Below are 17,835 nucleotides of genomic sequence, written 5' to 3' on the forward strand. Positions count from 1 at the left end.
ATGGGTGCCTTATTTGAATTTGAATTGCTAGATCAAAGAGACCTATTCTCATAAAACCATCCTCACTGCCATTAATTATATTCCAATCATTTAATTCTTTATCAATTGCTGTATCATCTTTTCCAGGGATCAATGCTAGGCTAACCAGCCTATTTAACTAGGTGATCTCACTTTCCATATTTGAATATTGGCACAATATTAGCAGCCTTCTAATCTTCTGGAATTTCCCTTGGATTCCAAGATTTATTAAAAATTAACATTATTGAGCCAGACACCTCCTTAGCCACTCTTTCAGAACTCTTGGGTGCAAGGTATTCAAGCCTGCTGATTTAAAAATATTTGTCACTATTAGGTAATGTTTAGCATCATCCTTCATTACTAAAGGACTGAAAAGTAGTTCAGCATCCTCACAAAAACATTATCCAACTTCTTTCCAAATTCAGAACAGAAATATTTGCTAGGATTTCTTCAGTTCCTAATATACTTTAAAAAGTCCTTATTTTCTCTAGCCCTACCATCTGTGTAGTTTTCCCTGATGTCTTTAGCTTTCCTTATCAGTGTTCTGCAGATCATAATTTTTAATTTATATTGATTGTGCTTACTTCCCCTTTTTACATTTGTTATACGTTGCATTTTTTCTATTGCTGCATTCAATTCACCACTCAACCATAATGGGCTTTTAACTAAGGTTATCTTCTTTCTTTTGAGACATAATGCTTTACTGATTGATTTAACGTAAGTTTCAGAAACCTCATATTTTACATCTATAAAGGAATGATCTGTTGATTGCAGAAAAAATCATCTCCACTGAGAAGTTAGGAACAAACTGTAGCGAAGAATTAGAATTAGATTTCTGATCCCCTAGCTGAATTGTTTGAAATATGACTGCTTTGGAAATTGAAGCTATCCAGTTTGTCAACACACAAGCCAACAATTGTTTATCACAGTGGGGCAGCTGAACATGAGCCATTCTGGAAAAAACACTAGTTTCACTTTTCATTCTTACTCACGGTCCATAATCGTTCACATATCTGAATGTACTCACTCAGTCTTCAGACTTCACTATATCCTTTGGGCTGGGAACAATCTCATCAGAGATGAAAATGGCAATTAGCAGAAACTTCACAAAAATATGGAAAAAACATTTTAGTCTTATATCGCAGTCGGCATACTCACTTGTTTTGGTAGTGCTTGAAAAGATGGTGGAATCTGACTTTAAATGCCCAGAAGAGCTGCACTGGAGATGTTTGTACATCTCCTTACTTTTCTTTATCCCAGCAGTGCTGTTTTTTATATTAGGCATAGTTTTGCAGCCAGAGTGTCTACATCCTTCTGTTAGAAAAAAAGAATTCTACTACTGTTACAACAAATGCAAAAGTAACAACAAATGCAAAAGTGACTCTACAGATAAGCACAAGTTTAGTAGCTGCTGGCCTGTTTTGTTAAAGGCTTTTTTTCCTGCTGTCTTGTGGATAGTGATCCTTCTTCTGGATGGAAGATATATTAACTGCTTGAGTGAGAACATCATAAAGTATCCGATATTCCAGGTAAGATTCACCTGCCTTGAGAGATGAAATAATGTTGCTTTCAGCCAGTTTTCTGGAGTTGCTCCAGAATTTTGCCACTTGTGTTTTATATTATGCAGGAAAAATAGTTTCTATTAAAAAATTAGAGGAAACCAGGATCTGCCACCAGTTGCTACACAATGTGAGCTGAGTTTCGTTATTTCTTCATCTTTCTAAAGGGATGTCCATCCTTGATTGTAGAACTCAGGCAAAGAATAAACAATATACATAAGATTACTCATTACAAAAACACATGTCTGAGAGGTGGAAGCTAGACAATGAGTGCAATTATCTGAATTCGTTTCACTGGGGTCACAAAATGTATGGAATTCTTTTTCACTAGTTTCTTTTTTCCTGTATGGATGGGAAATGTCTCGATAACTAAAGGGAAGTTAGTAGTTTTTCGTTTCCTGGGGATATGTGTGAGTCCTTGAAGTAATGTAGGTCCAGATGCTCAAAGAGACATGGTGGATGAGGTAATGTCTTTTATTTGATCAATGTCTGTTGGTGAGAGAGACAAGCTTTCAAATTTACACTGAGCTCTTCTTCAGATCTGTGTAGCACGAAAGCTTATCTCTTTCATTAGCAGAACTTGGTCCAGTAAAAGATATTCCTCCACCCACCTTTTCTCTCTAATATCCTGGAACCAATGCAGCTACAACAACTCTGTAATGAGATTGTTAAATGTATTCAAGCACCTTTGAGGATTGGGGTGGGCCCTCTTTGTCAGCTCCTGTCTGCATATTCCAGGGGAGTTAAAGCAGTAAAGAATCCTGTGGCACCTTATAGACTAACAGACGTTTTGGAGCATGAGCTTTCGTGGGTGAATACTCACTTCGTCAGATGCATGCATCTAACAAAGTAGGTATTCACCCAAGAAAGCTCATGCTCCAAAAAGTCTGTTAGTCTATAAGGTGCCACAGGATTCTTTACTGCTTTTACAGATCCAGACTAACACGGCTACCCCTCTGACACAGGGGAATTAAAATGCCTTTTTTCCAGTCTGAATTTCTCTGTCTTCTATTTCTGGCCTCTGGATTTTGTTAGGCTTTTGCCTGCTAGATTGAAGAGCCCATTATGAAATATTTGTTCCCCAGGTAGGTACTTACAAGTGTGATCAAGTCACTCCTTAATCTTCTCTTTGATAAGCTAAACAGAGTGAACTCCTTGAGTCTCTCATTATAAGACATGTTTTCCAATCCCTTAATCATTTTTATGGCTCTTCTCTGAACCCTCTCCAATTTATCAAAATTCTTCTTGAATTGTGGGACCAGAACTAGACATAAGATAATAGGGGTGGTCGCACCACTGCCACATACAGAGGTATAACAACCTCTCTACTCCTACTTGAGATTCCCCTGTTTATGCAGATAAGGAAGCCAAATGTAATGGTCTCTTCTGGCCTAAACTCTATGATGATCGTTGTAGCTAAATATAAATAAAAGGATTTATCCTCTAAACCCTTCTGGTGGGATATAAAAGAGTTATAAAGAAAAAGTCTAATGCAAATAAGAGGTTTTAACATAACTGATTTTTTTTCAAAGATCTTGGGACTCGTTATCATATTCGTTGCTGTCTGCATTGGTTCAATATGCAAGTGCTGCTGCAAGAAGGGCTACAAAGAAAAGGTAGCAGCGGATAAAGCTGAAATCAATCAACTAGAGCAAAAAGCTCGTGAGTATATGTTAAAACAGAAGGAAGATGCTATCCAGCAACGCGTAAAGGATGAATATGGCCCGGAAATAATTTTAATACCTATTGACAATAAAAAGTTCTCTGATATAATAAATGAAGTTTGTAAAATTTCAGGAGAAGGCAGCTCAGCTGACCAAGGATAAATAGGAACTGTCAGCATTTCACCTCAAGGGACCTCCAGTCAGTCACCTCAAGAGACCTCCAGTCAGTCACCTCAAGAGACCTCCAGTCCTTTACATCAGGGAACCTCCAATCTGTCACCTCAAGTGATATCAGAAAACACAAGTTGTTCAAGTGTGTGAGTTTTTCTGTGTTTTAATATGACACCACAGAAAGTCTGGTAACTGATTAACATACCAGTAATAACACCAAACCATGACTACACAGCAACTGCAATCTACTAAATGCACAAAAACCGAAGTGGAAAATAAGGAAGGAGATGCATCCCCAGCAGTTCTGCTCCTCCAGCCTCCCCCTGCAGTTCTTGGCTTCCTCTTCCAGGCTGGGGGGGGCTGTAGTGGGTTCCCCTCCCCCATTCCAGGCGGGAGAGGGTGGCTCCAGGGGCTCCCCACCCTCCTCTGCCAGGCTGATGCTCCAGGGAGGGAAAGGCGGCAGAGCTGTCTTGTCCCGTTGTTCACAAGAGGGGAGAAGGAAATGGCAGTGGAGCCACCTTGAACTGTTGGGCTCTTTAGTTCCCTCTTCCCCCTTCCCCTCCCATGAGAATGGTGTCTGGATGTCGAGGGGGTGGAGAGGGGAAGAGAGCTCTGAGTGCAAAGTTCCAGATCCGTAGCAGCACTACACCTCTGCTGGATGAGATTTCCTGAGGTTTGTGTAAACATGTGACACAGGGTTCAAATATGTAAGTCTTATAACTCAGGTGTCTGAGATATCAGGTTCCTCATTGCATGAGCTTTCCAGTTCTTCACAGCAAGAGATCTCCAACCCTTCACCTCAAGGGTTTTCCAATTCTCCACTTCAAGAGGTCTCAAAAGTTTCATCTCAAGGAACTACAGATTTCTGATTTCTAATAGTCGTGTAATCTCCAAGGGAAAAGCTACAACACAACCTCATAACCTGCTTCTCTCAATTGGAAAACAAAGAGAAATTAAAATTAAGGATGATTAAAATTCTGTCCATATCTAGTTAAACAATGGTCATAGGGTGACCACCCATCATTAAAATATCTTCCGATGGCCAAGTAAGTTTTTGAAACGTAGATAGAAGTTTGAGGTGACCACAGTGATTTGTGTTCAGGAAGAAAATCCGAGAGACTGCCAATAATCCGCTCAAGACTTCTGCAGCTGTTAAATAGTTTAAATACAAGGCTTACCTAGCAAATGTAGCTCAGTTGTTTTTCACATGCACTAGATTTGCTTTAGCATTTACTTTCATATTTTTATGTGCAAAGCATTTAAAAATAAAGGCACTCTGAAACTCAACACTTGTCTCACTGGTTTGGTTTGGCTTGAACGATCTCACTCAAGGAACAACACACATAGTCAAATTCATGGAATAACCGAAAGCTGATTACAATGCCTTGAGCGGGTGGGTTGGACTAGTCTGAGCCCAGCCCTCACATCAGTTATACTGGCCAGGTGGAGTTAACTTACACTGCTGGAGTGTGGGAGACAGTATGGCCTAATAGATAGTGCACAGATATGCAAGACACCTGGGTTCTAATTCCAGCTCCGCTACTGGCCTGCCGGATGACCTTGCGCAAGTTGCTGCATTGCTCTGTGCCTCTGTTTCCCCATATGCACAATGGGAATAATGCTACTGACCTCCTTTATAAAGTCCTTTGAGACCTATGGATAGAAAGTGCTATACAAGAGCTAGGTTTTATCCTTATCATAGTAGGAATTTGTTTTCCTGTGCCATAAAAACCTTAAAGATTTCATCAAATTTCCCCATCAGATGAAATCTTGAAATTTTTCTCCAGCCAAAAATCTGGGGAAAATTATTGCTTCACGTCGATTAAAATATATCAGACATTTCAAAACATTTTGTTTCAATTTTGACCATCTTAAATTTTAAACCTTTTTTCTGTTATACTTAGCTTCCATTTAGAAATGAACCTGAATTGCCTGAAAATGTCAAATTCCCATTTCTCTGTCATGTCCACTGGTCTATATTTGCATGCCACACCCACAGAGTGTGGGGCTCTGTCACCCCATGGTGGTGGCATGACCACCTAGACATCAATGAGCATGCTGCAACCTAGATTGAGTCTTTTAGCTCAGCTTGTAATGGCCCCTGTAGTAGGATCCATACAGATGGAAAGACTGTGTGTTACATATTAATAGATTTGTAGATTTTCCAGTCACATCAGCCACCTGCCATCTGTTTCTCTTCTCTGCTTAGATGAGTGTAGCTCCAAGAAGCAGTGTTCTGCCATGAATACTCAGTGACGAGATCGAAATTCACTTTCCCTACACATTCCTCTCTATTTATTCCAAATACACCCTTCCTGGGAACACCTGGCCCAGGGGAGCCGGCTGTGACAAATATGCCAAACACAAGCCTGTTTTTGTATTTATTGTTATGAATGTTATCTGCAGGGGTGAACCACCCAATGAAAACTTCAAAGACTATTCTATTATGGGACAACGTAGGCCAACAGAATATTCATTGCCCTATGTATCAATGTGTTGTGTGTATTTGTGGGTGCCTAGTTGCTAGGGAGGTGGGGGAGAGATACATGTGGACTCTGGAATCATTCAGCTGCTGCACAGATCCCAACCAAGATCAGGGCCTCCCTTTTGTTGGGCGCTGCAGAGACCACAACAGAGATCAGGTAACCCTTTCCTGTGAAAAGTTTCAGTTTAAACAAATGCACATTTTTTTAGGGAAATATTACTGATAGTACATGTAGTTTTAGAAAAAAATGTTGATGTATTTAGATTGTTTTGAAATAGAGTCTGAAAAATCACTATGTTTTTTTAAATAAAACATTAGGATTGATTTTTTTATATGTATGTTTATTAAGAGTATTGTACAACTTTTTCATATGCCTGGTTAAAAACTAGGTTAGTTTGCTGTATTTTTTACACTTTGGTTTTACTGTGAAAAAGTTTGTTTGTGCTGCACCCATGTGGTGGAAGCGGAAATTGCGCTTCTTTACATCCTTAGCTGTTTTTCAGCTGAGTATGTGTAAAGGTTTTGAAATATACATCTACAGGGGTTTAAAAACTAGTTTTGCTTGCTGTTGTTAGGAAAAACATGTACAGGTTTCTGTTTAAAAGCATCTTATTTATGAGTGTTGGCAGATTTATCAAGTGTTATTCTACAAGAAGAAAGATCAGAGGGGAGGTCTTTGAAAAGGGCCAAGAAAACTTCCTCTAAAGCAGCTGCATTTTCCAAGGGTGGGAACAAAGAAACCATTTTCCCTGGTTCTGAACAGCCCCGAACATCCAGAGCCTTTATTATACAGAACGACTCATCATTAAAAAGGGCACACATCCCTGTAGCAGTTGCAATATCCGGGGATGTGGGTAAGCGACACAAAGAGGCCAAAACCTCCAGTTCTGAACAGCTCAAAGCTTCCACTGCACATAAGAAACTAACTTTAAAAAGGGTAAACAAACCGGTAACAGCAGCAGTGTCTAGGGCTGGGCATGAGAAGGGCCAAAGATTCAACCCCCCTGATTCTGATCAGCCGAGAGCCATTGCTACAAATAACAACCCACCTGCTGGCTTTGTTCCATCAATTGCTGTTTGTAATGAGCTGTTTCACACTTGTGTGTCTCTTAGGCATTTAATGGATAAAAAGTTTTCAAAGTTACTTCTTGAGGCATTTCAAAAGAAACCTTCTCCAGAAGAAAGGGAGGCTTTAGAGCAAAAGAATAAGAGACACATGCGATGATTGTAAAATTGGAGAGAGCAGTGAAGGGTGAAGCTTGGCTGTGACTAACCATGAAACCTAAAAACGTGAAGAGGGGCTGAGAAAAAAAGTGGGAAAGATCTCAAAGACTCAGGAGGTTTGTGGCAAAGAAATTTTAAAAGGCCAGAGCGTTTTTAAGGAGGGAAATGGATTTAGATCCCCCTATCCCCTCATCTGACAGTGCAGGCAGGGCCGGCTCCAGGCACCAGCTCAGCAAGCAAGTGCTTGGGGCGGCCAATGGAGAGGGGCAGCACATCCGGCTCTTTGACAGCGGGTCCCTCAGACCCTCTGGGAGTGAAGGACCTGCCGCCTAATTGCCGCCAAAGAATGAAGCGGCAGTGGTAGAGCTGCTACAGATCACGGCTTTTTTTTGTGTGCGCGCGCTGCTTGGGGCAGCAAAAACCCTGAAGGCGGCCCTGTTCAGAAGCAACCCAGGAGCAGCCCAAAGCAACTAGGGATTACCAGGGAATTAGGACCTGAACTTTTTTAAAAATAGTAAAATGTCTGTGGGGACCCTGGTTGCAGGTCTGTACTTAAAGAGATTCAACCTCTGTGTCATTCCAAGGCAACATAACCTGTGCAACCTTGAGTGTATTACCAGTTACACACAACACTATGCAGTAAAGGCTGATAGTGTGTATCAGTAATTTAGAGTAAACTGTATTAGAAGGAATTTGTAATTACTCCAAAAGAAACCAGGAAACTGACAGGTAAGGTGAAACTAAAAAGGAATACAAGGGCCTAGGACATTTCCTGATATTTTGGAATTGATTGGGTGTGATTTTCAAAACTTGCCATGTTAGATAAATACAGATAGACAGACTGTCCAGGCTGATTCCCCACTCTGGCACTTCGAGTGCAGAAGATGGGGGCTGCAAGGACTCTAAAAATTAATACTGGCCACTCCAGGCTGGTATTAAACTCCCAAGGTTACAGATTTTCTCTGATCTTGGATGGGTAAATGCTGCCACCACCCAAGTGCAGAACCCCTCTGGGAATCCAGGGAGGCGTGCTTGGGAATTCCTCCCTGTGGGGTACCCTCAAGCCCTTTCACCCCTACTCCAGGGAAGAGCTGAGAAAGAAACCAAAGGAATCAGCTGTTGCCACCAGATAATTAAATAACTTGCACAAACCTCTTAGCACACAAAAGCCCAATCCTGTTCTTAAAAAAAAGGGAAATTTTATTAAAAACAAAAAGAAAGAAAACGTCTGGAACACAGACCCAAACCCTTGGATCATAAGAACAATGAAAACTCAATTGAGTTCTTAAAAGAAGAATTTTAATTAAAGAGAAGGTAAAAGAATCACCTCTGTAAAATCAGGATGGTAAGTACTTTACAGAATAACAGAAGATTCAAAAGCACAGAGGATTTCCCCTCTAGGCAAAACTTTAAAATTACAGAAACAGGGATAAACCTCCCCCTTAGCACAGGGAAAATTCACAAGCTAAAACAAAGGACAATCTAATGCATTTCTTTCTATTACTTACTATTTCTGCAATATTAGATGCTTAGTGTCGATATGTTTTAGGAAGATATATTTTTCCTGCCCTGTTCCCTTGTTGACTCCAGGAGAAACAGGTCAAAAAATCTTTCCCCCCCAGATTTGAAAATATCTTCTCCCCTTATTGGTCCTTTTGGTCAGGAGCCACCCAGGTTATCTGAGCTTCTTAACCCTTTACAGGGTAAAGAGAAATTAACCCTTTATAGGGTGAAGAGGGATTTTATGCTACCCTTAGCTTTATGCTTATGACAGGGGCTTTGTCATATATAGGTGCATATTACCCCCCACCCTCTGTCCTGATTTTTCACACTTGCCGTCTTGTCACCCTAGCTGCGAGGAAGGCAGAAAACACCCTGGTCCTCCATCAAATGGGAGAAAAAATACCTTTCTAACCTCCAAATGGGCACTGGACTAGACCTGCAGCATCTGCCCAGCCAGGTTCCCATTCCTAGCTCAGGATGGGTAGGGTGGGGCTGCTGGAACAACATTAAGAGAGTTCAGGTGGCCCCCATGCGGGGTTAAATCCTTGGAGCTGGGAAATGCTGGCCAATCTGCACCCTCGTCCCTAGCTGGCCAATGAGTGCCAGAGACTGCCGGAGGGAGGAGTTACCTAGTGTCCATTAGTGTGTCCCCCGTCGCTGCTGGCCCCATGAAGTTCCCCACCTGTTAAGGCAGGTGCCAGTAATTCCAGCACAGTCAGCCTTGGACAAGCCATGCCTCTTGCCTGAGTCAATCAGAAGCTATTGTTTAGACATGTGGTAGAATTGCATTTCCCTGAACCAATCACAGTGTGCCACAAGGCATGGTTATAGACCACTGGCTTTTTTCATAAATGCCTCTCTAGAAACAAAGGAATGAAAGCCAAACACAGTACCTAACACAAGTTTATGTAGAAATATGACAACCTTAAAAAAATTAATGTTAGCTTAGTTTTTAAAGTTTTACCTAAAGGAAAGCAGCTCTAAACCCATATTTATTGTAAACACTAAAGAAAGCTTTAGAATTACACACTTCATGCAAAACACACACACAGAGGTTAATTTAAAAGAGAAACCAGCTTCTATAAAACAGTTGATAACATTTTTACAAGACATGTGCAGGCTACTTTCCCCTCTTTTTTTCCCTCTAACTTTTAAAAAACCTAAATGCTGTTAAACCAAATCCAATTTTAACAAACAAACTTTTAAAAGTTGGACATGAATAAAAAAACAGTATTGGTCTTTTTTGATTGAGATAAAAAATCCTGTAACATAACAAAAAGCTCTGTCTTTACAATCGAATCAATATTTTGTAAAGATATAGCTAAATAAAAAATATTCAATATATATTACCCTAGCCTATCAAATAATATCATTAGCTTAATTTTAAAGTGACACAAAAAAAACCCACAGCATAATCAAACAAACATTTTTCTGCTTGTAAACTGTAAAGAAAATTTTAGATGGCAGAGTAGAATATAAAAATCCTCAGCTGAGAGGGTTTATAGTAAAATTTTATTTAAAGCATAGAGGGAAATCTTACTATAGAGAACCCATATTTACATATGTGTTTCAATTAAAAAATTAAGTTGAAAAAGACAAAAGCCATGCATGAGCATGAAGGAATCCTAGTAAGGAGAGAGAGATGAGCATGTGGTACAACTGAAGGAGCATGATTTCCCACGGTCCTCCTGGACCGTGGGAACACCAAAATGTCACCATCTAGGAGTGATCAGTTCAGGCTCTTTGCAAACTCAGGCAGAGGCCACTATATTGTGTACACCTTTTCAAGATTTTCTTCCCAACAATGATGCACTGAACTGCTATCTGAATAGTCACAAGTTAGAAATAACACAAGCTCCAAAGTTCAAAGCAACCTGAACTCTGGGTTTTCATTCTTTAATATATTTAATAAGACTTTAAAAAAATCTGACCATTTCTAACATCTCAGTTCTGTGCTCAGGTATTCTGCCGGTGATTTGAGTCAACACAGACCATCAGGAGAAGAAGAGGAAGAGAGAGAGGAAGAAGAAGAAGATCTGAATGTTTTAATATAATCTCCTCAGTTTGGTTTTCAGTAGAGATGGACTCAGGAAGCAAAATCCAGATCCTGGTTTCCCCAGAATTCGAACTGGAGATTTTAATTAATCCCCTTAACATGGAGGGACAGCAATGTCTCCAAGGTTGCACTGAGACATGGAGTTGAGTGGGGATTGTTGAGATAAGCTAGCTGCCATGGTTCAATATTAAACTTGTTCTCACCTCCCCAAAGGGACACAGATCTGAGGTTTTCATGGAGAGAGGGCCTGCAAGCATGTTTCAATCTGGAATTGAGGAGGTTCAAAACCAAGCAAATGTTTTGACATGTTCCAGGAATCAGGACATTGGGTTCTGGCTGATCTGCTGACGTAAAGTAGCCAGAAAACACCTAAATCAATTCCACACTTAATTTCTATAACTAGAGTGGAACAGTCAGAATATACCAGTGAGACTTGCCCATGGTCCTAGAAACCAAACTCGGCTAAGATATTCATGAGGAACTAGTGATTTGGGGATCCCAACCTTAAATACCTTAAAAGTGCTTGATTTCCAGAGGCCAAGTCCCCAGAACTTTCAGAAAATCCAGTATCTATCTATCACATTTACACAAATGCATGTTTATTTCAGAAGTGCTCCACAGAGGTCCAGCTTTTTATAGATATAAATTGCCCCTTAAATGAATTACTCAGCTTAATCTGAGGAATATCTGCATCAGAACTCTTGCAGCCTTCATCAGCCCCTTCTTCTTTCTTCATTACAAAGAAAGTTTGGAGAGTTTGCGGGCTGGAGAAAATCACTCTTGGCAAGTTAAATTTTACCATGCCAGAAGCCAATTCTACACTTAATGAGCCCCAAGAGGTCCACTTTACAGTCTCAACTTCCTGAGAAGTTAGCTGTTTTCATTTCATTTAGAACAATCATTTCTCCATGAGATGTACTAGCTGATATATATCCTCCAGTGTTCCAGGTGTTTTTCTTTTCTGGGACAGAATAAGGAGCAAGCTGAATAAAGTCAGCTACTGAAAATATTCCCAGTTTATTTTGTTAAGAGTTTTAGTGAGATGCCTGTTTCTGAACAATATTTGAAGATGAGTCTCCCACCAGCAAGGATTCCTAGGTTATCAGTTTATTTATTTATTTATTTTGTGTGTGTGTGAAATAGATCATTTTATTTAATGTATCTATTTATTTTATGTGTGTGTTTGTGGTGTGTGTGTGTGAAATAGATCATAGGTTTTTTAGCAGGTAGGACTTGTGTTTGGAAAATATATCTCAGTTAGAGTGTGCATATGTTCAAAGCTAAATTATCAATAATAATATGTTCCACGTGTTACATTGTGATTTCCCTTTTATATATTAGATTGTTGTTAGGAATGTAGGATGACAGATTATTTCCTCAGTTATCCGTCGACATCTGAAAGTGATGAGAACATGAATGGTACCATCACTGAATCTGTCTTTGTACCTCTCTATGCACATCTATCTATCTATCTATCTATCTATCTATCTATCTATCTAACAGCAATGGTACATTTTTATTATACCAGATGATGGAACCTGACCTGGTCATTCCTATGGAAATATCTACTCTTTTAAAATTAAGGGAAAAAATATACACTCATCATCTTACAGACATGCTCATTGTACATCTTTGGAAGGTCCTGGCTGAGGGAATGTCAGCCATGGCTGGGAAGAAGAATGACTGATGAGAGAAACCATATTGAACACAGCTTGTACCTTGCTAGATTAAGTTTTAGACTTTTAGATGCATGTTTTCACTTTTATTTACTGGTAACCCTTTCTAACTTTATCTCTTATTCTTGAATTCACTTAAAATTCCATCTTCCTTTGTTGACGAACTTGATTCACTGTTACTATAAACCAACTCAGAGCCGTGTTTAAATAGAAGGGTGCATTTACCCCAGTTATGTTAATAAGCTGTGATGTGCTTTTGTGTCTTTAGTGGAACAAACACACCTTATTATTTCTCCAAATGGCTCAGGAGGGCCGGGCACTTCAGGGCATGTGATTCTGGGAAAATTCAGGCCTGAGGTCACGTCGCCGGGTGTAATCGTGGTTGGTGGAAGCTGCAGTGGGGCTGTAACTAGGGAGGTCTAAGCGCAGACACTCGTGGTGTGACCTACATACTGATAGGCTGGTTGTGAGCATCCCAGGCTGGGAGCTACAGCAGCAAATCATCGTGAGGCATCCAGGTGGCAGGGTAAGTGTGACACAACCACTCATTGGTCCATATTGCCCCCTCATACCTCACAACTGGAAGTAAATGACCATTAACCCAATTTTTTAGATTGGGGAGAAACTGAGTCACAGAGATATCAAAGTCTCACGGTGTCCAGGGCCCATATTTCAGCCGCTGTCCCCTTGTGTACTATCTCAAAGTTTAGTACAGGTTATGTTGATGGCTCTCTCTCCCTTCTTTCCTGGAAGGCAACAAGGTATGGTGCTGGCCAACCAGAGCACCGTGAAAGAATTTGTCCTGCTGGGGTTCCCTCACCTGCATCACCTGGGCTTCCTGCTCTTCCTGGTGCACCTGATGATTTACCTCCTGACGCTTGCTGGGAATGTGGTGGTCATTGCCATCACCTGGGCTGACCACCGCCTCCACACCCCCATGTACTTCTTCCTCAGGAGCTTCTCCTTCCTTGAGATCTGTTTCACCAGCGTCATTGTCCCCAAGATGCTGGCCAATTTCGTGTCAGAGGACAAGACCATCTCCTTCGCCGGCTGCATCGCCCAGGCTTTCTTCTACCTCTCCCTGGGAGTCTCTGAGTTCCTTCTCTTGGCAGCTATGTCTGTGGACCGCTACGTGGCCATTTGTTACCCGCTGCGCTACATGGCCATCATGAATGGCAGAGTCTGCACCTTCATGGTGCTTACATCTTGGTTTGGTGGCTTCTTCTTCATTATTGGCCTCATCATGTTGATCTCTCGGCTCTCCTTCTGCGGCCCCAACGTCCTCAACCATTTCTTCTGTGACCTGGGGCCCCTTGTCAGCCTCTCCTGCTCCAACACACACCTGGTGGAATCAATGGACTTCCTGGTAGCAGCTGTTGTTTTGCTGGGTTCTTTGGCCATCACTGTGCTCTCCTATTCCTACATTGTTGCTACCGTCATCCGCATCCCCTCAGCCAAAGAGCGACGTAAGGCCTTCTCCACCTGCTCCTCGCACATCATCGTCCTGAGCATCTTCTATGGCAGCTGCATCTTCATGTATGTCCGTCCGAAGCAGCGTGATGGACTGGATATCACCAAAGGGGTGGCCATCGTCAACACAGTCATCACTCCCATGCTCAATCCCTTCATCTACTCGCTGAGGAACAAACAGGTCATACAGGTCTTGAAGGACACTCTGTGCTGGAAAAAATAGATAGTGCTGCATATGAGGAAAATAATGATTCTGGAGGGTTGGAAGGGGGGTTAATTAATACACTAAAATGTACTCAAAGTCTTTGAGATGCATGGGAGATTAGGGAAGTGCTTAATTAATAAACTGAAATGTGCTCCAGTTTTTGATATGCACTGGATTCCAGGGAGGACTTAATTAATACACCGAAGTTCAGCCAGAATTTCTGGATGTATCTGAGGGTAGTCATGGCTTCCAACTCCCAGCCAAGTTAGAGAAAGTTGGAGGAACAGGTCTACAGCAGGTGCCCACAAATTCAGCTTGAATTCTTCTGAAGGATTAGGGGTGCTTCCCTTTGCTATAATGCAGCCTGCTCTTGGTCCTTGCCTTCCACCTGGTCAGCTCTGCTCCACTGGTCACTGGTGAAGAATAAGATAGAGCCACCAAGAAGCCCTCAACACCTGCACCCAACCCTGCATCTTCATTTGAGATGGCCTGGGTGACCACCAGAGATTGCATAGCTCTGATCCCGTGCAACCCAGCGCACCATTCAATTGGTGCTAATGGGTGAAGGAAAAACAACTCACTAATGAAATATGTGGAATCTTTAACCTTGTTTTTTATCCTGCTTTTGCTAATATAGTCCAGGTGTCCAGAACATAAGAATGGGAATAATGGGTTAGACTACAGGTCCATCTAGCCCAGTATCCTGTCTTCCAATAGCAGCCAATGCCAGGTGCTTCAGAGGGAATGAACAGAACAGGTAATCATCAAGTTAAAAGATCCCTCAACTAATGCAAGTGTTTACAGAAGTATGTTATAAAGAAAACTGGGTGATTAATGAGGGATATTTGTTATTGCAGATGAGTTCTGTTGTTACCCAGGGTTCTTTCAACCCAAAGCTCTTGGTAACTTTACTCTGTGTGAGGAGGTGTCAGGAAATAAATCAGGGGAGACACGGCCGTCCGACTGATAGATGGCTGGCACAAACAGGACAAAACAAGAGTGCTTTCACTTAAAGCTAAACTTTACTAGTCTCAAGCACTTACACACGTCTGCAGCAAGTTAGTAAAACACCCCCAACCCTTGATAATTACCAAAGCTGAGTGTGGCTTTCGTGTGACACAGCGGCAGCCCGTCTGCCGCTGGAGAACACAAGATGCATCCAGAGAGAGAGGCCAGTCCCGAAACGAGTCCCACCTGTCTCAAGCTTTTCCCCCTTATTTATACATTAGTAATTAAAGAAACCTTGTTAAGTAAGCAGTTTCAAGCAAGTGGTTCCTTCTGATTATCTATTAACCAGGTGTGGGTCTTTCCAGAACTTGCAGCCTTGAGACCTCAATAGACATTCTTGAGGGTACATCCTGCTCTTTTCAAATGCATGTATCAGCAATTTTAATACAATTCTTATCAGGGAGGACGTGGGATCAAGCTGCCCTTTCGGTGGCACCCTAAATCCCCCTCCCCTCCTGCCTTGGTCAAGCTGAGACTTGCTTTTAACAGCTTGCTGACTAGGCTGTCTTTAGCAATAACCAAAATAGCGGTTTCAGGCACTTTACTGGTTTGCCAAAGTCTCCCCGTACACTGTCATGGAGGAAATAATGATCCATTGAAAGATGTTTTAACTAATTGAGAACTGTGAGTTGTCACAATGTTTGTGATAATGACTGGGTTAGAGATTCCTTTCCACTCACCAGTCAGCTAAACTGAGAATTATAAAAGAAATTCCTTCACCAATTAGAAAAACAGAACAGATGGTAAAATTTTTCCCTCCAAAAGGAAGTTTCTTTGTCTCACATGGTATAAAAGACAGAGGGCTTGAAAATTGGTCTGGGTAGTGCAAAATGCTGCATCTCACCAGTTACAGAGGAGAGAGAGAGACATGGAGGCCAGTTACATCAATGGGGGCAATGCTCTATTCTGTATAGCACTATGCTAATCTCTGATGGATAATCTTTGATTAAATAATTTCATTTGACCCTGTTATTTGACAATAGCGAATTGTTATTCAATTGAAACATACTAAATGTGGCCATCCTGGAAAGGATCCCTTATGTTGTCATTATAAATGATGAAAAGTTTAATTTTCATGTCTTATAGACTCATAGACTTTAAGGTCAGAAGGGATCATTATGATCATCTAACCTGACCTGCACAATGCAGGCCATAGAAGCTCACCCATCCACTCCTGTAATAAACCCCTAACCTATGTCTGAGTTATTGAAGTCCTCAAATTGTGGTTTAAAGACCTCAAGCTGCAGAGAATCCTCTAGCAAGTGACCCATGCCCCATGCTGCAGAAGAAGGCGAAAAACCTCCAGGGCCTCTGCCAATCTTCCCTGGAAGAAAATTTCTTCCCGACCCAAATATGGTGATCAGTTAAACCCTGAGCATGTGGGCAAGACTCACCAGCCAGCGCCCAGGAAAGAATTCTCTTTAGTAACTCAGATCCCTCCCCATCTAACATCCCATCACAGACCATTGGGCCTATTTACCTGCTAATAATCAAAGATCAATTAATTGAATGACTCATTATTTTCAAACTCTATCGTGTTTCTTTTTCTGTTGACCTTACATTTGGGCCATTAGCATTTAGAGAGTACTGTATTATTTGTGTAACCCTTCTTCCAGGCTGAATTGATGGCAGCAAGGGCTGGGTTCAATACCTAGGGGTCCCTCCCCTACAACGTAATGCAAAACCAGCTTGAGCCGCCACCCAGTGACCTGGGAAAATCTTACACACATCCCTGGGCACCTCCAAGAGGCAATACTTCCCCTCTCGCAAGCACAGAGTCTTGGTGTAGCAGAAAATGTTTAATAACATGAAGTAAACAACAATCATTAAATTGGGAAAACACCTCAACTACAGTTCATAGACCAAACCATGAGCAAAGACCCACCCCAGAAAATTGGGCCGTGTCCTCTTCCCTGGACTCTTGAGTCCAGCAACCCCCAAATCACCCCAAGATTCCAAAGTCCAATACCTCAAATGTCCCTAGAGTCCAGCAACCCAAAGATCACCCACAGTCCCAAAAGTCCCGCAACCCAAAAGTCTCTGTCCTGGATCAGTGCAGCCCCAGAGTTCAAGAGTCTATCTGCAGGGATTTTTCCCCACCAGTGTGGGTAGAAAGGGCACCTTATGTAGTCCGGGGCCGACTGCCCTGCCTCTCTGTGGCATTCTGCTTACGCCTTCCCCACGAACTGCTCAGCTCCGCTCCGCTCCGCCAGCTGCTCTGCTCCACCAGCCATCCCGTGATCCACTCCAGCCATCCCCCGCAAACTACTTGGCTCTGCTCGCTCTGTGGGCCGCTCCAACCATCCCACAAACTTCTCCGCTCTGCCCAGCTGCTCTGCTCCACCAGCCATCCTGTGACCTGCTCCAGCCGTCCTCATAAACTGCTCAGCTCCACTCGCTCTGTGGGCACTCCAACTGTCCCACAAACTGCTCCGCTCCGCCAGCTGCTGTACTCCACAATATAGCTTCAGGCTCCCCCACTAGTTAGCACAGCTCTTTAGTGATTTCAGCTCTTAGTGAGCTCAGCTCAGGAACCTGTAACTTAGATTCTTAAGGGAATCAAAAATCAGCTCTGGTATTCAACAGTGGAGAGAGAAGGAGGTTTAATTGATGCTTCTGGCTCACACAAGGAGCCCACTCCCTTGTCTAGTGAGTGCCACTCAATTGATGGTGAGACTCCCTGTCACAAAGCAGTTTCACAGTTCCTCATCCACACAATCAGGGTGACAACACTCCACTCCTTCCGCCCCAACAACAAAGAAACTGGGGATCCCACAGCTGCCAAAGCAACCGTCC

General features: G+C 42.1%; 1 protein-coding gene and 1 long non-coding RNA gene across 2 annotated transcripts; both read left to right on the top strand.

Moving 5' to 3' along the window:
* The first annotated feature begins 705 nt into the window (after window positions 1-705).
* Window positions 706-4,699, top strand: LOC127031346 (uncharacterized). Its single transcript, XR_007768512.1, has 2 exons — window positions 706-1,547; window positions 3,110-4,699. It is a non-coding gene; the product is annotated as an uncharacterized LOC127031346 (long non-coding RNA).
* Window positions 4,700-10,578: 5,879 nt separating this feature from the next.
* On the top strand, window positions 10,579-16,008 carry LOC127031146 (olfactory receptor 49-like). Its single transcript, XM_050917917.1, has 2 exons — window positions 10,579-12,882; window positions 13,110-16,008. The coding sequence occupies exon 2, from the start codon at window positions 13,120-13,122 to the stop codon at window positions 14,047-14,049; it is 930 nt and encodes a 309-aa protein (XP_050773874.1). The 5' UTR covers window positions 10,579-12,882; window positions 13,110-13,119; the 3' UTR covers window positions 14,050-16,008.
* The last annotated feature ends 1,827 nt before the right edge of the window (window positions 16,009-17,835 follow it).

Source organism: Gopherus flavomarginatus, chromosome 11 (assembly GCF_025201925.1).
Source record: "Gopherus flavomarginatus isolate rGopFla2 chromosome 11, rGopFla2.mat.asm, whole genome shotgun sequence".
In the NCBI taxonomy this organism is placed as follows: domain Eukaryota; kingdom Metazoa; phylum Chordata; order Testudines; family Testudinidae; genus Gopherus; species Gopherus flavomarginatus.

What these genes read in the sequence shown, in the direction of transcription:
- LOC127031146 (XM_050917917.1), top strand. Translation starts at nt 13,120, where the DNA reads ATGGTGCTGGCCAACCAGAGCACCGTGAAAGAATTTGTCCTGCTGGGG.